The sequence below is a fragment of the Schistocerca piceifrons genome, chromosome 3, assembly GCF_021461385.2.
Source record: "Schistocerca piceifrons isolate TAMUIC-IGC-003096 chromosome 3, iqSchPice1.1, whole genome shotgun sequence".
In the NCBI taxonomy this organism is placed as follows: domain Eukaryota; kingdom Metazoa; phylum Arthropoda; class Insecta; order Orthoptera; family Acrididae; genus Schistocerca; species Schistocerca piceifrons.
The window spans coordinates 481,849,044-481,876,876 of record NC_060140.1 but is presented as its reverse complement, the minus strand read 5'-3'; the positions used below and the strand labels follow the sequence as shown (position 1 = coordinate 481,876,876).

The following is a 27,833-nucleotide window of genomic DNA, read 5'->3' as shown; positions in this document are numbered from 1 at the left end:
ACGATCATCTTCTTTAAACCATTTAATGATAATGGACCTCTCCTCGGACGTTTCAGTCGGTGATGCTCTCTCAAAGCAGCAGTGTAATTGCTGCCTTTCCCATAAAAGAGTTTCACTAACAGCTCATAGTCTCTCCGCTAGATAACGTCACCGCTCGCTCACGCTGTGGCTTGTCAAATGACAGTGTCGATGTCATACCGTCATACAGGCCGTGTGCAGGGCCACATTTTTACCTGAGGGCAACAGTTGGACCGAAATTTTTTCCAGCGTAAATCTATTCCACATTAACGCATTAGCATATCTACCAAGTTTCACTGCCATACGAAATTTCGGGCCCTCGCTGAAAGTTCGTGAGTAGGTGCACTTTAATTATAACCACCGCCATCTAGCACTTGAGTGAGCGAGGTGGCGCAGTGGTTACCACACTGGACTCGCATTCTGGAGGACGACGGCTCAAACCCGTCTCCGGCCATCCTGGTTTAGGTTTTCTGTGATTTCCCTAAATCGCTTCAGGCAAATGCCGGGATCGATCCTTTGAAATGGCACGGCTGATTTCCTTCCCCATCCTTTCCTACTCCGAGCTTGTGCTCCGTTTCTAACGATCACGTTGTCGACGGGAAGTTTAACACTAATCTCCTCCTCCTCCTGTAGCACCTGTGCACTAAGTAAAGCACAAATTCTAAATCAAAGATTCTTCACTGGAATAGGAGTTGCTCAGAACGAAATATTTCAGCTTACTTCCAAACGTATATTTGATGGGTGCCAGACATTTAATAACACCTTGTTGGAAGTTTTTCGGAACAGATATCACTGTGCGAGCTAACATCCCAAAGATGTTCGGGCTCACATGCGGTTCCTCTTCGTCGAAATGTCTTGGCTCCAACTCGTCTAGGGGTTCAAACGCACTTGTTGCATAACATGCCCTAAATTAGGCACTTGTGACCCTTTGGTTAAATTGTCTGGCTGATGCCAAGTTCGTGAAATTGTATGAAACATACAACGTTAATGTAACATATTATTACAGTAATAATAATGTGAGGAACTAAACAAATGACCCATAAATGATGTAGCCCACACCTACATCTACATCTACATCTATACTCCGCGAGCCACCTTACGGTGTGTGGCGGACGGTACTTATTGTACCACTATCTGATCCCCCCTTCCCTGTTCCATTCACGAATTGTGCGTGGGAAGAACGACTGCTTGTAAGTCTCCGTATTTGCTCTAATTTCTCGGATCTTTTCGTTGTGATCATTACGCGAGATATATGTGGGCGGTAGTAATATGTTGCCCATCTCTTCCCGGAATGTGCTCTCTCGTAATTTCGATAATAAACCTCTCCGTATTGCGTAACGCCTTTCTTGAAGTGTCCGCCACTGGAGCTTGTTCAGCATCTCCGTAACGCTCTCGCGCTGACTAAATGTCCCCATGACGAATCGCGCTGCTTTTCGCTGGATCATGTCTATCTCTTCTATTAATACAACCTGGTAAGGGTCCCATACTGATGAGCAATACTCAAGAATCGGACGAACAAGCGTTTTGTAAGCTACTTCTTTCGTCGATGAGTCACATTTTCTTAGAATTCTTCCTATGAATCTCAACCTGGCGCCTGCTTTTCCCACTATTTGTTTTATGTGATCATTCCACTTCAGATCGCTCCGGATAGTAACTCCTAAGTATTTTACGGTCGTTACCGCTTCCAATGATTTACCACCTATGGCATAATCGTACTGGAATGGATTTCTGCCCCTATGTATGCGCATTATATTACATTTATCTACGTTTAGGGAAAGCTGCCAGCTGTCGCACCATGCATTAATCCTCTGCAGGTCCTCCTGGAGTACGTACGAGTCTTCTGATGTTGCTACTTTCTTGTAGACAACCGTGTCATCTGCAAATAGCCTCACGGAGCTACCGATGTTGTCAACTAAGTCATTTATGTATATTGTAAACGATAAAGGTCCTATCACGCTTCCCTGCGGTACTCCCGAAATTACCTCTACGTCTGCAGATTTTGAACCGTTAAGAATGACATGTTGTGTTCTTTCTTCTAGGAAATCCTGAATCCAATCACAAACCTGGTCCGATATTCCGTAAGCCCGTATTTTTTTCACTAAACGTAAGTGCGGAACCGTATCAAATGCCTTCCTGAAGTCCAGGAATACGGCATCAATCTGCTCGCCAGTGTCTACGGCACTGTGAATTTCTTGGGCAAATAGGGCGAGCTGAGTTTCACATGATCTCTGTTTGCGGAATCCATGTTGGTTATGATGAAGGAGATTTGTATTATCTAAGAACGTCATAATACGAGAACACAAAACATGTTCCATTATTCTACAACAGATTGACGTAAGCGAAATAGGCCTATAATTATTCGCATCTGATTTATGACCCTTCTTGAAAATGGGAACGACCTGCGCTTTCTTCCAGTCGCTAGGTACTTTACGTTCTTCCAGCGATCTACGATAAATTGCTGATAGAAAGGGGGCAAGTTCTTTAGCATAATCACTGTAGAATCTTAAGGGTATCTCGTCTGGTCCGGATGCTTTTCCGCTACTAAGTGATAGCAGTTGTTTTTCAATTCCGATATCGTTTATTTCAATATTTTCCATTTTGGCGTCCGTGCGACGGCTGAAGTCAGGGACCGTGTTACGATTTTCCGCAGTGAAACAGTTTCGGAACACTGAATTCAGTATTTCTGCCTTTCTTCGGTCGTCCTCTGTTTCGGTGCCATCGTGGTCAACGAGTGACTGAATAGGGGATTTAGATCCACTTACCGATTTTACATATGACCAAAACTTTTTAGGGTTCTTGTTTAGATTGTTTGCCAATGTTTTATGTTCGAATTCGTTGAATGCTTCTCTCATTGCTCTCTTTACGCTCTTTTTCGCTTCGTTCAGCTTTTCCTTATCAGCTATGATTCGACTACTCTTAAACCTATGATGAAGCTTTCTTTGTTTCCGTAGTACCTTTCGTACATGATTGTTATACCACGGTGGATCTTTCCCCTCGCTTTGGACCTTAGTCGGTACGAACTTATCTAAGGCGTACTGGACGATGTTTCTGAATTTTTTCCATTTTTGTTCCACATCCTCTTCCTCAGAAATGAACGTTTGATGGTGGTCACTCAGATATTCTGCGATTTGTGCCCTATCACTCTTGTTAAGCAAAATTGCGATTTGGTTGGAATAATGTTTATTCAGAAAGCAAACTATTAGCGAAAGTGGTCGTATTTACTGTTAAACTCGTGCGCATATCCATTTGACACGGTTCGGTCATTCACAATCTCATCGCGAATTACAAGTCCAGTATTCCACCTCGTTAACTATGCGGAAAGTTAGAGTTCACACTAGGCGCACGGCTGCTCATCTCTCAGAGACCATGTCCTGCGATACCACACAACGCGAAATTTTCTAAGTCGTTTTACTTCCTACCTACCTAAAGATCGACCGTCCGCTTTCGCGGTTCCACGAGCCCGTCACCGGCCGCGTTTCCCCGTGCGCCGAACATCCTCGCTCAACTGATGCTTCAAAATGGTTCAAATAGTTCTGAGCACTATGGGACCTAACATCTGAGGTCATCAGTCCCCTAGAACTTAGAACTACTTAAACCTAACTAATCTAAGGACATCACACACATCCATGCTCGAGGCGGGATTCGAACCTGCGACCGTAGCGGTTGCAACTGACTAGTGCAGTTCCCTTTCCTGAAGCCGTCCATCTGATTGACTACAGCTTATTCTACGTTATTTTACATTTTAACATACTTAAATAATCAAAGCTTAACCACTTTCACATTCTGTTGGCGATGTACATCTGAGTAAATTAGCTCACCACGTATATTTTCATTCTCTGCTTTCTACATCTACATCTACATTTATACTCCGCAAGCCACCCAACGGTGTGTGGCGGAGGGCACTTTACGTGCCACTGTCATTACCTCCCTTTCCTGTTCCAGTCGCGTATGGTTCGCGGGAAGAAAGACTGTCTGAAAGCCTCCGTGAGCGCTCTAATCTCTCTAATTTTACATTCGTGATCTCCTCGGGAGGTATAAGTAGGGGGAAGCAATATATTCGATACCTCATCCAGAAACGCACCCTCTCGAAACCTGGCGAGCAATCTACACCGCGATGCAGAGCGCCTCTCTTGCAGAGTCTGCCACTTGAGTTTATTAACCATCTCCGTAACGCTATCACGGTTACCAAATAACCCTGTGACGAAACGCGCCACTCTTCTTTGGATCTTCTCTATCTCCTCCGTCAAACCGATCTGGTACGGATCCCACACTGATGAGCAATACTCAAGTATAGGTCGAACGAGTGTTTTGTAAGCCACCTCCTTTGTTGATGGACCACATTTTCCAAGCACTCTCCCAATGAACCTCAACCTGGTACCCGCCTTACCAACAATTAATTTTATATGATCATTCCACTTCAAATCGCTCCGCACGCATACTCCCAGATATTTTACAGAAGTAACTGCTACCAGTGTTTGTTCCGCTATCATATAATCATACAATAAAGGATCCTTCTTTCTATGTATTCGCAATACATGACATTTGTCTATGTTAAGGGACAGTTGCCACTCCCTGCACCAAGTGCCTATCCGCTGCAGATCTTCCTGCATTTCGCTACAATTTTCTAATGCTGCAACTTCTCTGTATACTACAGCATCATCCGCGAAAAGCAGCATGGAACTTCCGACACTATCTAATAGGTCATTTATATATATTGTGAAAAGCAATGGTTCCATAACACTCCCCTGTGGCACGCCAGAGGTTACTTTAACGTCTGTAGACGTCTCTCCATTGATAACAACATGCTGTGTTCTGTTTGCTAAAAACTCTTCAATCCAGCCACACAGCTGGTCTGATATTCCGTAGGCTCTTACTTTGTTTATCAGACGACAGTGCGGAACTGTATCGAACGCCTTCCGGAAGTCAAGAAAAAAAGCATCTACCTGGGAGCCTGTATCTAATATTTTCTGGGTCTCATGAACAAATAAAGCGAGTTGGGTCTCACACGATCGCTGTTTCCGGAATCCATGTTCATTCCTACATAGTAGATTCTGGGTTTCCAAAAACGACATGATACTTGAGCAAAAAACATGTTCTCAAATTCTACAACAGATCGATGTCAGAGATATAGGTCTATAGTTTTGCGCATCTGCTCGACGACCCTTCTTGAAGACTGGGACTACCTGTGCTCTTTTCCAATCATTTGGAACCCTCCGTTCCTCTAGAGACTTGCGGTACACGGCTGTTAGAAGGGGGGCAAGTTCTTTCGCGTACTCTGTGTAGAATCGAATTGGTATCCCGTCAGGTCCAGTGGACTTTCCTCTATTGAGTGATTCCAGTTGCTTTTCTATTCCTTGGACACTTATTTCGATGTCAGCCATTTTTTCGTTTGTGCGAGGATTTAGAGAAGGAACTGCAGTGCGGTCTTCCTCTGTGAAAGAGCTTTGGAAAAAGGTGTTTAGTATTTCAGCTTTACGCGTGTCATCCTCTGTTTCAATCCCATCATCATCCCGGAGTGTCTGGATATGCTGTTTCGAGCCACTTACTGATTTAACGTAAGACCAGAACTTCCTAGGATTTTCTGTCAAGTCGGTACATAAAATTTTACTTTCGAATTCACTGAACGCTTCACGCATAGCCCTCCTTACGCTAACTTTGACATCGTTTAGCTTCTGTTTGTCTGAGAGGTTTTGGCTGCGTTTAAACTTGGAGTGGAGCTCTATTTGCTTTCGCAGTAGTTTCCTAACTTTGTTGTTGTACCACGGTGGGTTTTTCCCGTCCCTCACAGTTTTACTCGGCACGTACCTGTCTAAAACGCATTTTACGATTGCCTTGAACTTTTTCCATAAACACTCAACATTGTCAGTGTCGGAACAGAAATTTTCGTTTTGATCTGTTAGGTAGTCTGAAATCTGCGTTCTGTTACTCTTGCTAAACAGATAAACCTTCCTCCCTTTTTTTATATTCCTATTTACTTCCATATTCAGGGATGCTGCAACGGCCTTATGATCACTGATTCCCTGTTCTGCACTTAAAGAGTCGAAAAGTTCGGGTCTGTTTGTTATCAGTAGGTCCAAGATGTTATCTCCACGAGTCGGTTCTCTGTTTAATTGCTTGAGGTATAATGTCACTCAGTATAATGTCACTCGATGCTGTGTCCCTACCACCCGTCCTAAACATCTGAGTGTCCCAGTCTATATCTGGTAAATTGAAATCTCCACCTAAGACTATAACATGCTGAGAAAATTTATGTGAAATGTTTTCCAAATTTTCTCTCAGTTGTTCTGCCACTAATGCTGCTGAGTCGGGAGGTCGGTAAAAGGAGCCAATTATTAACCTAGCTCGGTTGTTGAGTGTAACCTCCACCCACAATAATTCACAGGAACTATCCACTTCTACTTCACTACAGGATAAACTACTACTAACAACGACGAACACTCCACCACCGGTTGCATGCAATCTATCCTTTCTAAACACCGTCTGTACCTTTGTAAAAATTTCGGCAGAATTTATCTCTGGCTTAAGCCAGCTTTCTGTACCTATAACGATTTCAGCTTCGGTGCTTTCTATCAGCGCTTGAAGTTCTGGTACATTACCAACGCAGCTTCGACAGTTGACAATTACAATACAGATTGCTGCTTGGTCCCCGCATGTCCTGACTTTGCCCCGCACCCGTTGAGGCTGTTGCCCTTTCTGTACTTGCCCAAAGCCATCTAAGCTAAAAAAACCGCCCAGCCCACGCCACACAACCCCTGCTACCCGTGTAGCCGTTTGTTGCGTGTAGTGGACTCCTGACCTATCCAGCGGAACCCGAAACCCCACCACCCTATGGCGCCCACCGTAAGGCATCGTACTCTGGGGTGACTCATCATTGAGTAAAAGAGTGTTCATTGCACAAAAGCATGTAATCAGAATAATTGCTGGAGCTCATCCAAGATCATCCTGCAGACACTTATGTAAAGAGCTAGAAATCTCCAGTGTAGCCTCACAATGTATTTATTCACTTATGAAATTTGTTATTAACAATCCGATTGAATTCAAAAGTAATTGCAGTGGACATGGCTACAACACTAGGAGAAAGAATTATCTTCACTACTCAAGGTTAAATATAACTTTGGCTCAGAAGGGGGTAAATTATGCTGCCACAAAATTCTTTGGTCAATTACCTAATAACATCAAAAGTCTGCCAGATAGCCATATAGCATTTAAAATGAAATTTAAATAATTTCTTAATAGCAACTCCTTCTACTCATTAGATGAATTTTTGGATATAGTAAGTGGCTAATATCCCAACCCCCACAAAAAAAGTTGAGTGTCATGCAATATTTTGTCTAATGTAATATGTTGTATAGATACCTTTTATTAACCTGACACGTTCCACATCATTACGATGTGTCGTATTCATGATCTATGGAACAAGTACTAATCTAATCTAATCTAATCTCTAATCTGTATAAAGTAGCAATAATATCGATTACATAATAAACGTTGAATTCTTTTACATAAAACAAATACAATTTCCTTCTTAACTTTGAATGTTCCGGCCAGTAGCCTTGCACCAACGTGCTTTCTGATAAATAAATAAACAACAAAAGTATCTACTACGCACTAAACTTTACAACAATTATTCTATTACATAATGATTCAATAAAGTGTTCAATGTGTTTTGTGTGGAGGAAATAATGATCTGATGCTTAACTGAAAAGACTGATTGTTTAAATTTACTGTATCTTTTAAGCAGTAAAGTTACAGAGTTGATATTTACAACACTTCTCATTTTAATGATGCGCTTCAAAGCGTTCAGATTTTAGCATTCAAGTCTTTGTTAGAAAACTTTTTAATTTCACTTGCACAGTAAATCCTAAATTGTTATAGATATGATCAATGTTCAAGTTTTATTGGGATCACTATGAAAATTTATGAAGCATGGTAGGTTAAAATTACTGTGGCTTCATTCCCTGAGTCCGTAGCTCGTGGTCGTGCGGTAGCTTTCTCGCTTCCCACGCCCGAGTTCCCGGGTTCGATTCCCGGCGGGGTCAGGGATTTTCTCTGCCTCGTGGTGACTAGGTGTTGTGTGTTGTCCTTAGGTTAGTTAGGTTTAAGTATTTCTAAGTTGTAGGGGACTGATGACCATAGATGTTAAGTCCCATAGTGCTCATTCCCTGAATTACTACAGAATCAAACAGTTTTCATAAATGTTTGCCTTTATGGCTAATCTTAGGTACGCTATATTTAACACTGCTAGGTATCCCTGGCCACAAACAGCTTCGACGGGGGTTCCCTATAACGTAGGTTCTCGTCTGTCTGACTCGCACACTACAGCGCTTAGGCCTCATTCAGCACAATAGACGCCTGTGAATTTCCCCATCTCCTGGCGAATCTGTGCTCTTCGTGGCACACGGTCCTGGATGACAGGGTTCGTTTCATAACTCCTGAAGGCTTACTCTTTCGGCCGTATACTTAAATGAGAGTGAAAGGCTCGTTAACCTACAACTGGCGGTGTTGGGTGTTGCAGATGAGGAGGACCTGTTCATGGTGTCGGACCTGCTGCTGGGCGGCGACCTGCGCTACCACATCTCGCAGCGCGTGCGCTTCTCGGAGGCGTGCGTGCAGCTCTACGTCTGCGAGCTGGCCATGGCGCTCGACTACCTGCACAGCCGCCGCATCGTGCACAGGTGGGGCGCGCAACAGGTGCACGGCCTCGCTCCAGCACTGTGCGGCGTCCCCCCCGCATGCCACCCTGCTGTACTCACCTACGGCGAACGAAGCTTTCTGTCTTCTGGTGGCGCTGTTGGCAAGCTTTTATCACGAAGAGCAAAAGCCAAGCGTCAGTACTGACCGAAAGCCTTAATTGTCTACAACTGTGACAACACGCAGGTGTTGCCATAGAAAAGTAAACAAAATCGCTTTACATGTCTGCTAATGCGAAGCATGCAAAAAAGTCAGTTAGGGACCTGCTCTCGCCGTACAAATTATTCAGGTTGGTCACGATTAGTCTGAAAAACTTATAAGGGTGTTTCTGGGTGGGTTGTGTTTTAGAAATAACTGTGAAGCAAAGGAATTCTATACATTGCACCGTTTCCGAGGTAATTAGCTGTTAAGTCCGGTCAATCAGTCCGCTGCGTTCGCAACTTCAGGCACCCTGCCAGAAACGGTGTCACCAAACGTGTTCTTCGTTTGGTTTCCCAAATTCCAGCCAGAGAGTGATACAAAAATTGTAGATTGGACGGTAATAATGGCTGCACCCGAGCCAAAAGCTGAGCAGTCTCGTGCGCTATCATCTACGCTAAAGGGAGCAACTGACACTATTTTTATATGGCGGGATGCTTGAATTTACGAGCGCCATGGCCTGATTGCCTTATTTCAACGCCAATTAACGATGAAACGATGCAACATATTAAGTTTGTTTCTTAACAGTTATGTTTCAGCATAGCCTACCCTGCAACGCAGTAACAAGCTTTTCAGACTGTTTCTGATCACCCCATATACACAGTGATCCAGCTGTCCCTACCGTTGGGTTTTATGCAACTCGCAAAGCCTTCAAATATCACATGCGATTTTTGATATTCTCTCGATCGCTAAGAATTAACTATTAGCACTACGGAAAAAATGAACAGGTCCTTTTTGTATCAAAAACAGTATAGATTAATTCTGTACTGGAGTGCACTTTCGCCAGAGGTTGTAGTTTTCGAATATTTATTTATTTTTTTAATAACTCGAAAACTGTTGCCCCCAGCGAAAACGTATCCCAGTACAAAATTTAACTGTATTCAGTTTCCTACAAAAATGTTCCGTTAATTTTTTCTATAAGACTAATAGATTATGCGTATCGAGCGAGAGAACAAGAAAATCTTGCACGTTATTTGAACATATCGCGGGTGGCATAAAACCCAGCGTCAGGGGCAGCTGAATCACCCTGTATATAATGAAGTTGCACTCACGAGTAATGTGCATGCACTGTCAGTTAACAGTTTTCTCTACAGACAACCTTCTCCTAATAGAGACGAGAAAGTGTATAACGTCATTACATGTATACCTCGAAAGACAGGCTGTGGCGCGTACGTCACGAGGGCAGGATACAGCTAGCTCTTTCGTTTAGAACAGCAGACTACCTGCGTTTCTAAACCTGTTCTCTCTTAATTGGGTGGTAACGTACAAACGAGACTTGCATCATCTGTTGCACTCTGTTATTATGGCGAGCTACTGATTGGTATGGCCTCAACGACCAGAAGTCCATAGGCCTACTACAAGTTTGTTACGGCTGTGGTAGGCACAATAAAACTGAAATCATGCCAAAATGGTTATACTTTAAATGAGGCGCTATATCTTCTATCAAATGACGACTGTTAAGGAGAAGAGACTGAATGCTATAAACAAGCCCATTTCTGTCGAGAATACAACGTAAATCGTAAATTACAGCATATTGAAATGTTGCGTGTTTCGTTGCTGTCCTAGTAATCAGTAAGACTACATAATAGCGGATTTCAGTATAAAATGCAATTCTCGTTTGTACGTAAATACCCTATTACGGGCTAACAGGTTTAAAAACACTGTTCGTCTGCTGAGTTGAGCGAGTGATGGACCGAGCGCATGCTTACCCTCGTGACATACGCCTAGCGGCCTGTCGTACCCGTGGGCCATTATCTTGTTCAGCTCCCAGGTGGACACCTGCTACAGGCGGCTTATTCACTAGACGATACATATTATTTTTATTATTATCATAGTGTTCTCAGTCGACAATATTTGGTTGTAATGATGAGGCCGTGAGTATTGTCTGATTGCATTCAGAAACGTGAGAATGGATGGAATAAAGTGGGGCAAGATTGCGTGTTTAAGATTTAAATTACGATGTACTGCATGAAATGCAGCAAATAACATGGATATGTTAACTAATATTTCGTCTTATTTTTCGTTGTTGTACTCTGAAACGCGAAAGGAACTGCTATAACCACGCGTATTCAGATATCTACATCTACATCTACGCACATACTCCGCAATCCACCATACGGTGCGTGGCGGAGGGTACCTCGTACCACAACTAGCATCTTCTCTCCCTGTTCCACTCCCAAACAGAATGAGGCAAAAATGACTGCCTACATGCCTGTGTACGAGCCCTAATCTCTCTTATCTTATCTGTGGGGTCTTTCCGCGAAATGTAGGTTGGCGGCAGTAAAATTATACTACAATCAGCCTCAAATGCTGGTTCTCTAAATTTTCTCAGTAGCGATTCACGAATAGAACGCCTCGTTTCCTCTAGAGACTCCCACCCGAGTTCCTGAAGCATTTCCGTAACACTCGCGTGGTGATCAAACCTACCAGTAAGAAATTTAGCAGCCCGCCTCTGAATTGCTTCTATGTCCTCCCTTAATCCGACCTGATAGGGATCCAAAACGCTCAAACAGTACTCAAGAATAGGTCGTATTAGTGTTTTATAAGCGGTCTCCTTTACAGATGAACCACACCTTCCCAAAATTCTACCAATGAACCGAAGCCGACTATCCGCCTTCCCCACAACTGCCATTACATGTCCCACTTCATATCGCTCTGCAATGTTACGCCCAAATATTTAATCGACGTGACTGTGTCAAGCGCTACACTACAAATGGAGTATTCAAACATTACAGGACTCTTTTTCCTATTCATGTGCATTAATTTACATTTATCTTTATTTAGAGTTAGCTGCCATTCTTTACCCCAATCACAAATCCTGTCCAAGTCAACTTGTATCCTCCTACAGTCACTCAACGACACCTTCACGTACACCACAGCATCATCAGCAAACAGCCGCACATTGCTATCCAGCCTATCCAAAAGATCATTTATGTAGACAGAAAACAACAGCGGACACACCACACTCCAGATGATACCCTCACCTCCGATGAACACTCACCATCGATATATGTAAACAGGAGGAATACGGCGCTGCTGTCAGCAACGCCTACATAAGACAACAAGTATCTGGCTCAGTTGTTATATCGGCTACTTCTGCTACAGCGGCAGGTTATCAAGATTTAAGTGATTTTGAACGTGGTGTTACAGTCGGCGCACGACCGATGGGACACAGCGTATCCGAGGTAGCGATGGATTGGGGATTTTCCCGTACGACCATTTCACGAGTGTATCGTGAATATCAGGAATCCCATAAAACATCAAATCTCCGACATTGCTACGTAAGAATCCTGTCTGATCACCTGCATCCATTCAAGTCCATTAAGCATTCCGACAGACTCGGACAATTCCAGCAGGACAATGTTGCACCCCATACGTTCAGAATTGCTACAGAGTGGGTCCAGGAACACTCTTCTCGCCAGCAGCTGTGGCCGAGTGCTTCTAGGCGCTTCTGTCCGGAACCGCGCTGCTGCTACGGCTGCAGGTTCGAATCCTGACTCGGACGTGGATGTGTGTGATGTCCTTAAGTTAGTTAGGTTTAAGTAGTTTTAAGTCTAGGGGACTGATGACCTCAGATGTTAAGTCCCATAGGGCTTAGAGCCATTTTTGAACACTCTTCTCAGTTTAAACACTTCCGCTAGCTACCAAACTCCCCAGAAATGAATATTATTGAGCATATCTGAGATGTCTTGCAATGTGCTGATCAGAAGAGATCACAATCCCCTCGTACCCTTACGGATTTAATGACAGACCTGCTGGATTCATGGTTTCAGTTCCCTCCAGTACTACGTCAGATATTAGTGAAGTCGAGGCCGCGTCGTGTAGTGGCACTTCTGCGCGCTCGCGGGGACCCTACACGATATTAGACAGGTGTACCAGTTTCTTTGCTCTTTAGTGTATAGCAGAGTCCGAAAGGGATATGTAAAATTTAAGCTGTAATAAGTAATAAGTTAAAAATGTGATGGAAATGCGTAGTCTTACGCGACAGATGGGTAAGAATGTGTTTCTAGTCTGATAAGTTTGCCATTTATTATCAAAGTGAGAAAAACGTACGTGTCATTCAATGCTTATTCTTTGTTTAAATTTGAATATACGTTCTTGTACTGGACTTCGATTCTCAGAATATAATAATTCTTATTAACACAACAATTTGTTTAACGAACAATTCAAAGGCTTGTGAAGAAGAGAGATATTTCCATCAGAATAAATAATATTTAACAACAAGAACAGGAGCTTTGCCGCAACTTCTCACAATTTGGACACTAAACTGTGTTCTGTTACTGGACTGTTGCACTGTTTATTACAACTTCACAGTGAAAAGTTTTGAATTTCCTTTCTTTCTGATTAATTAGAATGGAAAAGTTTCCTACTTGGCTTCTTTGTTTATCCAGTACTATGGAAGTTATTCCCTAATGTCTCAACAGATGTCCTACCATTCTGTCCCTTCTTCTTATTAGTGTTTTCTACACATTCCTTTTCTTGGCGATTCTTCGTAGGACCACCTCATTCCTTACCTTCTCATTCCATCTAATTTTCAACATTCTTCTTTAACAACAAATCTTAAATAATTCGATTCTCTTCTTCTCTGGTTGCCCAGAATCCATGTTTCACTGCCGTACAATGCTATGCTCCTAACGTACATTCTCTGGGATTTCTTCCTCAAATTAAGGCCTGTGTTTTATACTAGTAGACTTCTCTTGGCGAGGAATGCCCTTTTCGGCAGCACTATTCTGATTTTGATGTCGTGGGTTTTTGCTGCCCAGGTAACAGAATTCCTTAACTTCATCTACTTCGTGATCGCCACTTCTAACGTGTCTCGCTAAGAGCCTTGGTCTTTCTTCGATTTACTCTCAGCCGACGTAGTGTGCTCATGAGAGTGTTTATTTCATTCAGCTGGTCCTGTAATTCTTCTTATCTTCCATTGAGAATAGCAATGTCATCAGCGAATCTCATCGTTGATATTCTTCCACTTTTAATTTTAATTCAACTCTTGAACCTTTCTTTTATTTCCGTGATTGCTTCTTCGATGTATAGTTGAACAGAAGGGGTGAAATACTATATCCCTTTATTACACCGTTTCTAATCTGAACACTTCGTCTCCGACTACTAACATTTCCTCTTGGTTCTTGTACATATTGTATATCGCCCGTATTTCCGTATAGCTTACTCCTATTTTTCTGAGAATTTCGGACATCTTCCACCATTTCACATTGTCGAACGCTTTCTCTAGATCAACAGATTCTTATATGTGTCTTGATTTTTCTTCAGTGTTGCCTCCATTATCAATCACGAAGTCAGAATTACCTCTCTAAAGCCAAACTGATCGTCATATAACACATTCTTAGTTTTCTTTTACTTTCTTCTATATGTTATTATAGTCAGCAAATTATATGCATGAGCTGTTAAGATGATGTGTGATAATTCTCGCACTTGTCAGCTCTTGAAATCTTCGGAATTTTGTGCATGATGTTTTTCCGAAAGTCAAATGGTACATCGCAAGACTCATACGTTCTGCACACCAACATGAATAGTCATTTTTGTGGCCATTTCCCCCAATGATTTTAGAAACTCTGATGAAATGTTGTCTACCTTTTCCGTCTTATTCAAATGGTTCAAATGACTCTGAGCACTATGGGACTTAACATCTGAGGTCATCAGTCCCCTAGAACTTAGAACTACTTAAACCTAACTAACCTAAGAACATCACACACATCCATGCCCGAGGCAGGATTCGAACCTGCGACCGTAGCGGTCGCACGGTTCCAGACTGAAGCGCCTAGAACCGCTTGGCCACACCGGCCGGCTTTCCGTCTTATTCGATAGCAACTCTTCCAAGGCTCTTTTAAATTCCGATTCTAATATTGGATACCCTGTCTCTTGCATATCGACTCCTGTTTCTTTTCACATCACGTCATGAGACAAATCTTCACCCTCATAAAGACAGTTAATGTACTCTTTCCAGCTATCTGCTCCCTTTTCTGCATTTAACAGTGGAATTCCCATTGCATTCTTGCTTTTAATTTCACCGAAAGTTCTTCTGGCTTTACTGTATGCTGTGTCAGTCCTTCCGACAATCTTTTCACTTTCGATTTTTTCACATTTTTCTTGCAGCCATTTCGTCTTAGCTTCCCTGCGCTTTCTGCTTATTTTCTTATTTAATTTCTAAGTGACTTGTATTTCTATATTCCTAAATTTCTCTGAACGTTTTTATACTTCCTTCTTTCATCGTTAAAGTTAAGTACTTCTTATGTTATGCACGATCACTTCACAGTTCCCTTCTTTATACCTGTGTTTCTCTCTCCAACTTATGTGATAGCCCTTTTTAGATGTGTCCTTTCCTCTCCAACTGAACTGCCTACTGAGCTATTCCTTATAGCAGTATCTATAGCCAGACAGAACTTCAAGAGCATCTCCTTATTCCTTAGTATTTCTGTATCCCATTTTCTTGTGTATTAATTTCTCCTGACTAATCCCATAAACTTCAGCATACTCTTCATCACTACTAAATTGTGATCTGAGTCTGAATCTGCTCCTGGGTACGCCGTACAAACCAGTATCTGATTTCGGAATCTCTGCCTAATCATGATGGAACCTAACTGAAATCTTCGAATATCTCCCGGCTTTCTCCAAATATACCTCCTCCTCTTGTGATTTCTTGAACAGAATATTCGTTATTACTAGATCAAATATATTGCAGAACTCAATAAGTCTTTTTCCTCTTTCACTTTAGTATCCATATTATCTCATAACACACTCTTGTACTCCTTCCCCTTCAACAGCATTCCAGTCCCCATGACTATTTGATTTTCATCTCCCTTGACTTGCTGAATTAGCCGTTTTGTATTCCCATATACTCTATTTCATCATATTCGGCTTGTGACGTCGGCATGTATAACTAAACTGTTGTCGGTTTTGGTTTGCTGCCAATTTTGATGATAACAACCCTATCACTGATCTGTTCACGGTAAGTCATTCTCTGCCTTACCTTACTATTCATAGCGAATCCTACCCTCTTTAAACCATTTTCTGCTGCTGTTGATATTTCCCTCTACTCATCTGACCAAAGACCCTTGTTTTCTTCCCGATTAACTTCGCTTACTCTCTTCCTCCATCCCCCCCCCCCCACTTTATTTAGATCGAGGCTTTTCATATTTTTTAGTTTCGCTACCACGTTCAAACTACTGACATTCCACGCCTCGACTCGTTATCTTAATAATTGTAATTCTAGTTATCGTTTGAAAGAGCCCACACGCTACTCCTGACTTCTTTAAGTTTATCTTCTTGGTAAAGGAATCATTTCATTTGATGAATGAAAGTTACTTGGCCCTTGTTGTGATTCACATCTACATCCACAGTCTTCAAACAAATGTCAGCTGTGTAACAGAGGACATTTCCCATTTTACCAGATTTCTTTGGTTCGCTAGTCATATGACTGGTTAAATGCGGCCTAAGACAACTTCTACTCCAGCGGCAGGCTCTTCGTTTCTCGCGAGCATTTCCACTCAAAGTCCTTAGTCATTTATTGGACATGTTACAATGTGTGTGATCCCCTATAGCTCTCTATAGCAATATGCAATTTACTCAGTGATGTTTTATCATCCTCTCCGTTCTTCTTATCAGTGTTCTCCTCGTATTTCTATTCTTTTCTATTATGCCGAGAGACATCTCGTTTCTTATCTTACCTCTCCATCTAACATTCTTCATTCTACGTCAAAACACTTTCATTCTCTTCGTATGCTGTTTCCATAGTCTAACGTAGATTGTTGTGCTCTTGATGTACATTCTCCCAAATTGTTTTTTCAAATAAGGGACTACATTTAATACTAGTAGATTATTTTCGGCGAAAATGAAGTCTTTGCACGTGCTAGTTGGCATTTTGTGTCTTCCCACCTTCATCCATCACATGTTATTTTGCTTCCAATATAGCAGAATCCCATCACTTCGTCTACTTCGTAGTCCCCAATTTTCGTGTTAAGTTTACCATTAATACCTTTTCTACTATTCCTCGTCATTTTCGTCTTTGACATGTGGAATAATCGGGTCTACTGACGGATGTTTCTGTCGCTCTGGCACAATATTTCGGCCAGGTAACTTGTTGCCTTCTTCAGGTGCTACCTGAGACTGCCATATTGGAGGATCTTGTCCAGTACTTATGCCCAGAGGGCGCTGGGTGCTCTCTCTGCCGTCCGCGCCCGCCTGGCGCTGCTTGTAATGTGTTGTCTCATCCCCGGTGCTCCCTCGGACGTCCGCCCCCGATTTGGGCGAAAGCCAGGAGAAGAATGGTACAACTCTACCCATTATTAAATCCAGCGTCAACACTACCATCAAGACTGGGGGTGATACTGTACCTTACGCTGGTGTACCAATCTTAGACTACGCCGCTGTTGTGTGGGGCAATGCTGCTCCAACCCACATACAACGGCTACATCTGCCATACCGGTTCCCAACGAATGAACTTCACCAACTCGCAGGGTACCCTATTTGAAAGACCGATTCAGAACCACTGCCAAAACCTTTTACGAAAACACACAATAATTAGATAACGAACTTGTAGGAGAACTTGGACACAGGGTGCACTACCTGGCCTCCACCCGATGATCTACGCGAATAACAAGACTACACATCTTGTGTATATATTTTTATATAATTTTAATAATTATAATAATTTTAATTTTCTAATTGTAATTTTATTTGAATTTTAATCTTAATTTTATTTTATTTTAATTATATTTTAAATCTTATTTTATTGTATTATTATTTATTTATTTATTATTATTATTTTATATATAAAAAAAGGTGAATGAATGAGTGTGAGAATGTGTTAACTGTAATATGTATGAGTGTGTACAATGTACATATTGTGTGAATGTGTGAGCGAATGGGAGGAAAAAAATAAAAAAGAAGAAAAAAAATGAAAAAAAGAAAGAAAATAAAAAATATAAAAAAATAAAATAAAATCTATCATACAGCCAGTGTATTTTTAAATCATTTAAAAGCAGGAAAAAACATGACAACCAAAAAGCTATAGTATTAATGAAAATTTTTATTATTGAAGGCGTAGCCGCATGGCTTGAACTTCTATTTTCAGACTGGGCAATCCTTGATACCCCAATATATATTCTGCAGCGGCTCTCAACCCAAATTCCGTGCTAATTTAACTGTGTAATCCAGTGAGCATATCCTGTAATTTCTCCTCGCTTCTGCTTAGGGGCCGGCCGAAGTTAAGTCCCATAGTGCTCAGAGCCATTTGAACCATTTTTTTTCTGTTTAGGTTAGTAATGTCATGTGTAAACTTTTTCATTGATATTCTGTCACCATGAATTTAAACCCTCTTCTGAATGTATCTCTTATTTCTGTCATTGATTCTCTGATGCACCGATTAAACAGTACGGGAGAAACCTACATCCCTGTCTTACATCAATTTTTACCCCGAGCTCTTCGACCCTGGTCTTCCACTCTTATCGTTCTTTCTTGATTCTTGTACATACTGCATATTAGCCGCCTTTTCCCAAAAAAAAATATTCTGATTTTCGGAGATTTTAAAACGTTTCACATCATTTTACTTCATCGAACGCTTTTTCTACATCGTAGGGTCCTATGAACGTCTCCCGATTTTTCTTAAGTCTTGATTCGGTATTCATTTAGGTGCTTTCCTATCTCATTTTTTTCCGCGATTTGTACACATGAGCTGTTAAGCTGACTGTGCAATAATTCTCAGTCTGTCTCTGCTAACTTCGGGAATTGTGAAGATGGACTTTTTTCCGAAAGTCTGATGTTATGTTTCCAATCTCATAAATTTTACGTAGCAACCTGAATAGCCGTTTTGGTCAAATGGTTCAAATGGCTCTGAGCATTATGGGACTCAACATCTGAGGTCATCAGTCCCCTAGAACTTAGAACTACTTAAACCTAACTAACCTAAGGACATCACACACATCCATGCCCGAGGCAGAATTCGAACCTGCGACCTTAGCGGTCGCACTGTTCCAGACTGAAGTGCCTAGAACCCCTCGGCCACTCCGGCCGGCCGAATAGCCGTTTAATTGCCAGTACCCAAGCTGGTTTTAGAAAGTCCAAAGGAATGTTCTCTATGTTTTCTGCCTTCCTAGATTGCAAGTCTTCCTTAGCTCTATCAAACTCTGACTCTATTACTTGATCCCATACGTCTTTCAGGTCGATTTCCATTTCTTGTTCTGTCGCCTTTGAAAGGGCACGACCGACTTCCTTCCCCATCCATCCCTAATCCGTTGGGACCGGTGACCTCGCTGTTTGATCCCCTCCCCAAAATCAACCAACCAACCAACCAGCCAATCAAGTACATGGCTCAAATTCTTCAACAAGTGCTCGAATTGTGTTACGGGAATTGTCTCTTCCCTGGTCAAGAGCTCAAAAGATTTTAAGGTGCATTTTACATTGGTATCCCTACAAGATTCAAAATGGCAAGATGGGCTACAACACCATGACATAGCCTTTCGTTTTTTTGGCACACTTTTTGACGACATTTGACTGGGGAATATTACTTGGACAGACAAGGCGCATTTTATTTTGCACGGTACCATGAATATACAGGACTGTCACATGTATTTCTTCGATGAGATGACACCTCGCGAGCCTGCTAGGTGTTCAGTGATATCTGCACAATATAAGGATCTCCTTGTGCAACACGCGTGTCCAGCTTTACAAAAACACCACTATGTGCACAATACTATTTTCATCCAAGATGGACCGACAGCGCCTGTCGTTGTCAGGTGAAAGATTTTCTTCAAGAAACCTTCGGTAACGACCACACCATCTCTAGGTAATGTCAAGAAATGTGGCCTTCCAGGTCTGCGGACCTAAAAATGTGTTTTTCTGGTTATGAGGATATCTGAAAGATCATGACGATCAGGGCTGTATCCGGACTCATCCAGAGCTGAAGGATAACATGTGACGATTCACTTCAGTTATACCAGATATGCTGATCGCCACTGCCGTCCTAGCCGTGTTACGGATTCTGCATGTTGCTGAATCGGGAGAACACATTGGATACATATTGAACTTGCGACGGTATCTTAAGAATCGTGGTAGAACCACCGTTATAATGTGTTTGATCGTTGCTCCCCTTTTCCTGCATCCGCACCACATTCTGACTGCTTACAGCACCATATTTCCACCTGATGGCACAAGCAGAACTGTTACTTTTGCAGCATACTCCCAGATCGCATCGATTAATTAACATACCTACGATGTTTCAGTATCCTGTGGTACATACAACCCACACCGAAGCACTCGGAGCACCGTCCGTTTAGTTATAACCATCGAGTATTTGTTCCGTTACCCAATGTTTCTTCGCAGTTAGCGTTCTTCTACCTATATTTCTCTGTCCAAGTTCCGTTATTACCCGTGTAAGAGATGTCCGTTCGTCCTGAACCGGATTGCCTACTGTGGTATTCACTATCACTGTAGCTACTAATTTAGATATTTTCAAACATACATCGTCTCCCTTGAGTGCTTCAGATTCCTACTTCTATCCTTACTCCTTCTTTCTGCTGAATTTCTTAAACTTCAGTCTACTGCATATCATTATAAAACTGTGATATGAATCTACAGCTGCTCATGGGTATGTCTGAAAACCCAATAACTGTTTCGGCATCTCTGCCTGACCATAAGGTAATACCGCTGGAATTATCCTGTGTCTTTAGGCTTTTTACAAGTATACTTCCTCCTTTTGTGTTTTTTGAACAATAAAATCGATATTACCAGCTGAAGTTTACTGTAGAACTATCTGCCTTGTTGTGGAGCGGCAGGTAAACTAAAAAGTATAAATTTACTTCGCCGTTTAAATAGCATGGAAATTACTTTTGCAGTCAGTCAGAAAGATTTGGAGAACATACTGACCATAGTTTCCAGTCTGCAAGTCCACATTAAAGGAACTGTTCCTACTTGCTATTTACTCAGTAGCATCAGGAGCTATGACTGTAAAAAAAATTTTGAGGTGTAACTTATTCATACATTCAGTACATGTTCACACGCACAAACATAATAATATTCCAGAAAATAATAATAATCTCCTTATCGGAAACATCACTATTAGCTGCTCAGAGGCGACCTCTATGCTAAGTTCCAAATAAAATGGTCAATCAACCCGACTTCTAATCATCAAAGTTAATTGGTGGCCTTAAAAGTGGAAAATAATCTCTCAACTTGCGACGTGGTCTTGTCAACATTGCGGAGATACACAGACAGTTACTTCCGTGAAATCTAAGCGTTTCAGAATGGTGTACAGTTATCGCGAATTCACTTCCTACCTTTACCGAACACGTTTGGCAGGTGACGTCCTCCGCGGCAGCGCGTAAGCCGGCGTTTGACTGACGCAGACAGATTGATACCTGTGTGCAAAGTCTCTCCCCCAACTGCATCTCTGCCATATTTATACAGGGTGGTCCATTGATCGTGACCGGGCCAAATATCTCACGAAACCAGATGGCGCTACGGTTGGCCCGCTAGATGGCGCTGCCATAGGTCAAACGGATACCAACTGCGTTTTTTTGAAAAAGGAATCCCCATTTTTATTACATATTCGTGTACTACGTAAAGAAATATGAATGTTTTAGTTGGACCACTTTTTTCGCTTTGTGATAGATGGTGCTGTAATAGTCACAAACATACGGCTCACAATTTTAGACGAACAGTTAGTAACAGATAGGACCGATGTACTGAGCATAAACGGCACACACGATTACAGCAGCCAAGTAGATCTGTTATTGCCGAACATTGCTTGGATACTGGTCGCCTTATGTTATACAACAACACCGAGATATTGGTATGCATGTCCAACTATTGGAACAGTGTTATTAAGGGGGCAGTTGAGATTACATTAGCGAGCAACCTTGTAAACAGGGATGGAGGTTTCTGCTTAAACTTTGTTTGGAATCCTGCTCTTTCCCTTGTCAAAAAACAGATGGACAGAGTCAGTGTTACCTCATCTGCTAGTTCGTAGTCTCACTATCGATATCTCTGACTTTGGTCATCTTTGGTGGCACTAGAATTCAGTGTGTGTTATCTTTCCTGCATTAGTCCGAGAACTGAGGTTTCAAATTTAGCTGTATATCGCCTGTCCGTTGGAGTTTGCCTTGGAAATGTCGGGGTATGCTCCCGTCGAAATATCGGCCGTCGCTGTTAATACTGTCTGGATGTGTTCCCGTAAGTTGTTCGAAAATTGTATACGCCAGGAGAAACACTGGCCTCACATTGTATGTTGGATGATCGATGGCAGTGGATGCAAGGCGTCGGATTGTTACAGATGTCGCAGCATTCGTGTGTGGTCTGGCATTGTCATGCTGAAAGAGACGGTGACTCATGTGTGGACTACCTCATCGAATTCGTGCTTTCAGTTTTGTGAGGGTCTCACAGTACCTTAAGAAGTTTATGGTGTTGCCTTTAGGCATGAATTCCAAATACATCGCTACTTGAACATCTCACAGCACTGTGAACACAACTTGAACCATTTTGGCGACGGTATTACTTTGTAGCGGAATTCCAATATATTCTCTTGTTTTCTGGATCAAAAAGATGTACCCAGCTTTCATCTCCAGTCAAAATATTGCTAATGGACCCATCAATCTCACGCTCAAAACGCAAGAGAAATTGTTGAGAGATGTTGAATTCTCCTCAGAAACCTCTGTATAGCTCGGTGTCTCTCACGACCGTCACAGTTACGTTACACATTGTCGTAATGAACGGAACACTTCGGAGCCCTCAAGCGGAAAAGGTTTGCAACTTGCGTCAGCAAAGCTGAAAAGTCGACTGAGTGAACATGATATGTGATACCCCAATTGGGAGCAGAGTAAAACATTTATGAGGCGTTACCTTTCAGCACGGCCTCATATTTGTTGTCATTAGATCCAATATATTCCCGTGATGGGTGTGGTGTAGCAGTATCTGTTCTAAGTAGTTTTCAGAGAAGACATTTAGCAAGATTTCTCGGACTGTCTTGTCATGCCCACCATTAACAAATTTGCTATTGCACCGACTCATTATTGGAAGATTAATGTCTCCTCCGATAACAGGAGTATGACTGAAGACCTTACGTAGTAGTCCCACTTTCCGGTAAGTACTACAATGGAATGGCGTTTCAAGGGTGTCACGTAGCACGTATTGTAAAAGTATCAGTAGAGCTTGCCGGTAATAACTTGTATCTTTTGAATAATCCTTGTTTCTCGATTATTAGTGCAGTTTTGGGTCTGCTTTAACCTGAGTAATAGGTAATTTGCTGTAGTTCTGAGTGTATAAATCTTACCAATTTTTTGATGAAGGCCGTTTTATATTGTGATAACAGAAGGACAAACCGAAATCTATTAAATATTAATTGAATCCTCTTTCTTCTCGTTAAATACGACGAAATATTCCGACATTTGCTTTTAAACTGGAAAATACTTAATACGAACACCCAACACTGCGATACAGAAAAACATTTTTCATGAAAATGAGTCTTTTGGTGCCTAAAGAGAAATAAAACCACATTTTTTTGCAAACAGTGTGTGTTTTAACCTCTGTTTTTCTATATAAGTTTGGCTTTCAGTGATTCTCTCTAGTACCATGAAAAATATTTCCTGTTGTTTTAACAAGTGCCCCATTTTCTTGTACCGTTTGGAAGTTAGCATTTTTCCGCATATCTGTTTCCTCGCCTATAGTGTGGAAAAATTTCTCATTTTTTAATTTTACGTCTGCATACATACTCTGCAGGCTACCGTATTGTGCGTGCCGGAGGGTTCATTGTACAACTACTAGTCACTTCCTTTCCTGTTCCAATCGGAAATAGAACGAAGGGAAAATGACTATCTCCATGCCTCCGTACAAGCCCAAATTCCTGTTACCTAACTTCATTGTCCTGTCATTACTCAAAAGACCAGATCGCGCTATCGTTGGGCTATATTCACTGTACGGATGCAGATTTCAGTGTATATTCTATATAGCCGTCAGAAAATCGTTGAAGCCGTCCTCACCCAACGATCTCATCAGCACCACGCAGCCCACCCATTCTGTTCAGAATCTTCAAACTTACCAAATCCTTCAACATATCTCTCATCAGCTGAAAAATGAAAATAAACATTTTCGTTTCCCTTGACTACTCAAAAGCCTTTAACTAGCCACAGTATTCTTGTCTGCTCTCCATGCTAAAGCGGTCCGAGACCATTAAATCATCCAAAAATCCGAGATCCAACACTCAAAAGTCTACCCACGCATCAACAATCCAGGTAAGACGACGCACCAGTCGCTTCATGCGTTATTCTTACTCACCCATTAGAACGCCAATATTGTAAATACGAAATTAATCACAACATATAACTTCTTTATCTGTTAAAGCCTACAACGTTACGTTCTAATCGTAGCTCAACGTATTTTTTCGGAACTCCCTTCCCTTTCATCATTAAGTTATCGTAACAATCTTATATCATATTACTAATTTTAAAACATAGCAAACATAGCAATTTTCGCGAGTTGTTGTTTTAAAAACAAGCTTTCATTGCAGTTGTTACATTTTGTTTTTACCGTCGCTTGTGATGTTTTAAAATGGCCGTTTAAAGGTAAAATAAGTGTTAATAAAGCCTCACTTCTGAAGGAGACATCATGAACAGTTGGTGAAATGTGCAGATTATTGGGAGCCAGATGTCGTAATGGTAAGGCACGGCACTCGTGTTATGAACGTCGGCGGTTCAAGTCCTCGTCCCGCCATCCGTACTGAGATTTCCCGTTATTTCCCGAAATCGCTTGAGATGAATGCCGGAATATGATTTTTCAAATGGCGAGTGTGATTTCCATCCCCCATATTTTTCTAATCTGAGCTAGTGCTCCACCTCTAACGACCAAGTCGTCGACGGAACATTAAACTCTCATCTTCGTTCCTCTCTATACAGCTGATGTACAATTTTCGTGGCGACTTACTGCTTTGAAAGTATATTGGATTTATAATTGCTTCTTCCCGTACTGAGCTCGCAGTATGTCGGGAAAAACTCCTCTTTCCTCTCTGTTGGCGCAAGACGCTGCAATCAGTTCGCTATGCTTGTGTCGCCTGGTGGCAGGTGGCTGCCACAACACAAACGGCGAGACAGACCGCTCTGCTCCAATTACGTGGACGGCAGCTCTGTCGATACTGCATCAGGTGCAGCGTAACAGCTTCGCCGGCGAAATAGCTCGTCTTGGAAGCTCGTTAATCGGAGAAAGGATTTGCTCTCGGCCGCTCTGGGAGCTGTCAGATGGAGCGCTATTGCGCCGCCTCTCGTGTGGCAGCATCGGACAGCGACGCCGTACACTCTACCACGTTGACCTGACCGAGGGGATTCAGGTCAGCTGCAACCGATGCTTGTAAATAATACTTGGAAAATCATTATGGGCTGGTTTCTTCCCATCTACATCGACGTGATGACTCAGCAATTTAGACTTACGGGTTTGCAGAGGTTTCATAGAATCTCTTTCAGACATTGGCTGCTACTCTGAGGTGAAGAGAAAGGAAAGAAAATCGTTGCGAAGCGTATAAAGCAAATGAAAAGACTGAGAAGTTGAAGGCCAGCGCTAGCTTATCTACAATGTCAGCTTCACTCAGTCCTCGATCCAATAGTTTTAAGATCAGGAATTCCTGGTAACCCTCCACTTTTACCTTCATGGTATTTTTCGCGAAGTATGCGTAGGAGAAATCAATACGCTACTCGTATTCCCTGACTCTTCAAGAAACCAACGCTCTCGGAATTTTAAATGTGAACCACCTCGTGTAGTACAACACATCTCTTACAGTATCTGCCACTGGAGTTAGAGATAATCACTCCTTCCAAGGAGTGACCAAGTTGTAGTGAAAAATAGTGTCTTCTAGGCAGGATTCCAGTCGTAAATGTCGTGTGACTATGGCCTCCCGACAGGTAGACTGTTCGCCGGGTGGAAGTCTTTCGCTCTGACGCAACTTCGGTGGCTTGGGCGTCGATGGGGATGAAATGATGATGAGTAGGACAACTCAACAACCAGTCCCTGAGCGGAGAAAATCTCCGACCCAGCCGGGAATCGAACCCGGCCCCTTATGATTGACATACTGTCGCGCTGACCACTCAGCTACCGGGGGCGGACAGGATGTAAATTTATTGGCTTTGGTGGAGTTGTCTCGGCGGCACCTATTGTTTTGCATATTAATATGTCGGGGTGGTTTTCTTCCCATATTAAACTGCAAAATATTTTTCATTACTTTGTGAAGTTTCTTGTGGTGTTTCTTGTAAGGCTCAGTGTGCACCATTTATGATGCAGTTTACCATGTGTAGCCCGCATCTCGTGGTCGTGCGGTAGCGTTCTCGCTTCCCACGCCTGGGTTCCCGGGTTCGATTCCCGGCGGGGTCAGGGATTTTCTCTGCCTCGTGATGGCTGGGTGTTGTGTGATGTCCTTAGGTTAGTTAGGTTTAAGTAGTTCAAAGTTATATGGCACTGATGACCATAGATGCTAAGTCCCATAGTGCTCAGAGCCATTTTTGAGTTTACCATGTAATTAACTACAACATGTCGCTGATGCTGTCAGCAACAGGGGTGTGTGTGTTGGTTGCAGTTGAGATGAATTCTCTGTAGAGAAAACGGGATTCATGTACTAGAGTAAGATGATGTAGTGGAAAGATAGGTGGAATATGGAAGTGATTTATAGTGTCGTTCGTGATATTTTGTTGGTGTAAATCAGTAACATGCTGCATTTCAGCAGGAATTTGAAGAATGGAATTAGCGCTTTCGATTACGCTGAGTTTAGGCTGGGGTACGGATTTTAGTCTTTGAATTGTTCAGGACGGTAGCTGGGTGGAGGTACGTTTGCTGTTCACTGAAATCCAGAGAAGGACAGATAAGAAAATGCAGCCAATTGCATCCAGTTCTTCTACAGTGATTTATCTCGAGATAGTTGGAAAAACAATAACTGGGTGAAGAGTGGCAGTGTCGCTTGTTGGTAATGATGGAAATGTCGTGCAAATTCAGGCTGTCCGTAAACAGGCGCCACATCTGCTTATCACTAGGTAAACGGTGGAAGCTATATTGTAAATGTTACACTCGATGTACACGATTCAGGAATTGATATGGGACTGAGTGTTTAGATAATGTGATTTTCGCTCGGATTTCCCATTTTACAGTCAAAGTGCAGTCATCTCTAGACCTTACCAGGGATACAACATGAGCAGACATTCGTTTGGAGTCGAGAGGATATATGGCAGTGTTTCCTCTGCTATGACGACAACGATGTAATAGGGCAAGGAACAAAACACTCACCTTCTTCCACCGTATAGTGTTACCGCAAAAAATTTGAGCATGGTTCCTTGCTTCCACTTTATTCAGTGTCACACTGTAAGTTTTATTCAGTAGGTACTGGCATTTTCACGAAATCTATAAAAACGTTATTCATCTTCAGTAACCTCTTTCACAGCTGAGTCTTAGTAAATATGATGCATTAAAATATTCTAGTTTCTCAAATGTAATTCGTGTATACTATTAGAGCATACTTCACAACGATAAGTCAGTTTCATTTCCGTTTGTATATATATATATATATATATATATATATATATATATATATATATATATATATTTCCTTGTTCTACACACAAACCGCCTACAAACAGAATCCTCCAAAACAGTTACTTTCACCACGTCATACTCGATGTTATACGCACTAGGAACTCTGAAACCTACCTAGACATTAGCAATCGTAAAATTTCAAGTATTTTAGGTGCGGAATCAGAACACAGCGCTTAACTATTAACTCTGTGTACTGAAATTTATACAACCAAACGTTGCACAGAAATAGAATTGAAGTACCCACGCTCTTATAGTGAGTAGTTAAGTGGCCTTGGTGTGTAACAGTTTTCAAGCAACGTATTTTCATCATGAATACGTGTCTCCGCTTATTTTGTCGTCTTCTGTGATCGTCTGTGTTC

General features: G+C 42.0%; 1 protein-coding gene across 1 annotated transcript in view; it reads left to right on the top strand.

The window, feature by feature from the left end:
• The window catches only part of LOC124789737 (serine/threonine-protein kinase 32A), a 603,517-nt gene that overhangs the window by 383,682 nt on the left and 192,002 nt on the right, over positions 1-27,833 (top strand). Inside the window, exon 4 of the mRNA XM_047257189.1 lies at positions 8,534-8,693. Within this exon, the coding sequence (XP_047113145.1) occupies positions 8,534-8,693 (160 nt within the window). The remainder of the gene's footprint in view (positions 1-8,533; positions 8,694-27,833) is intronic.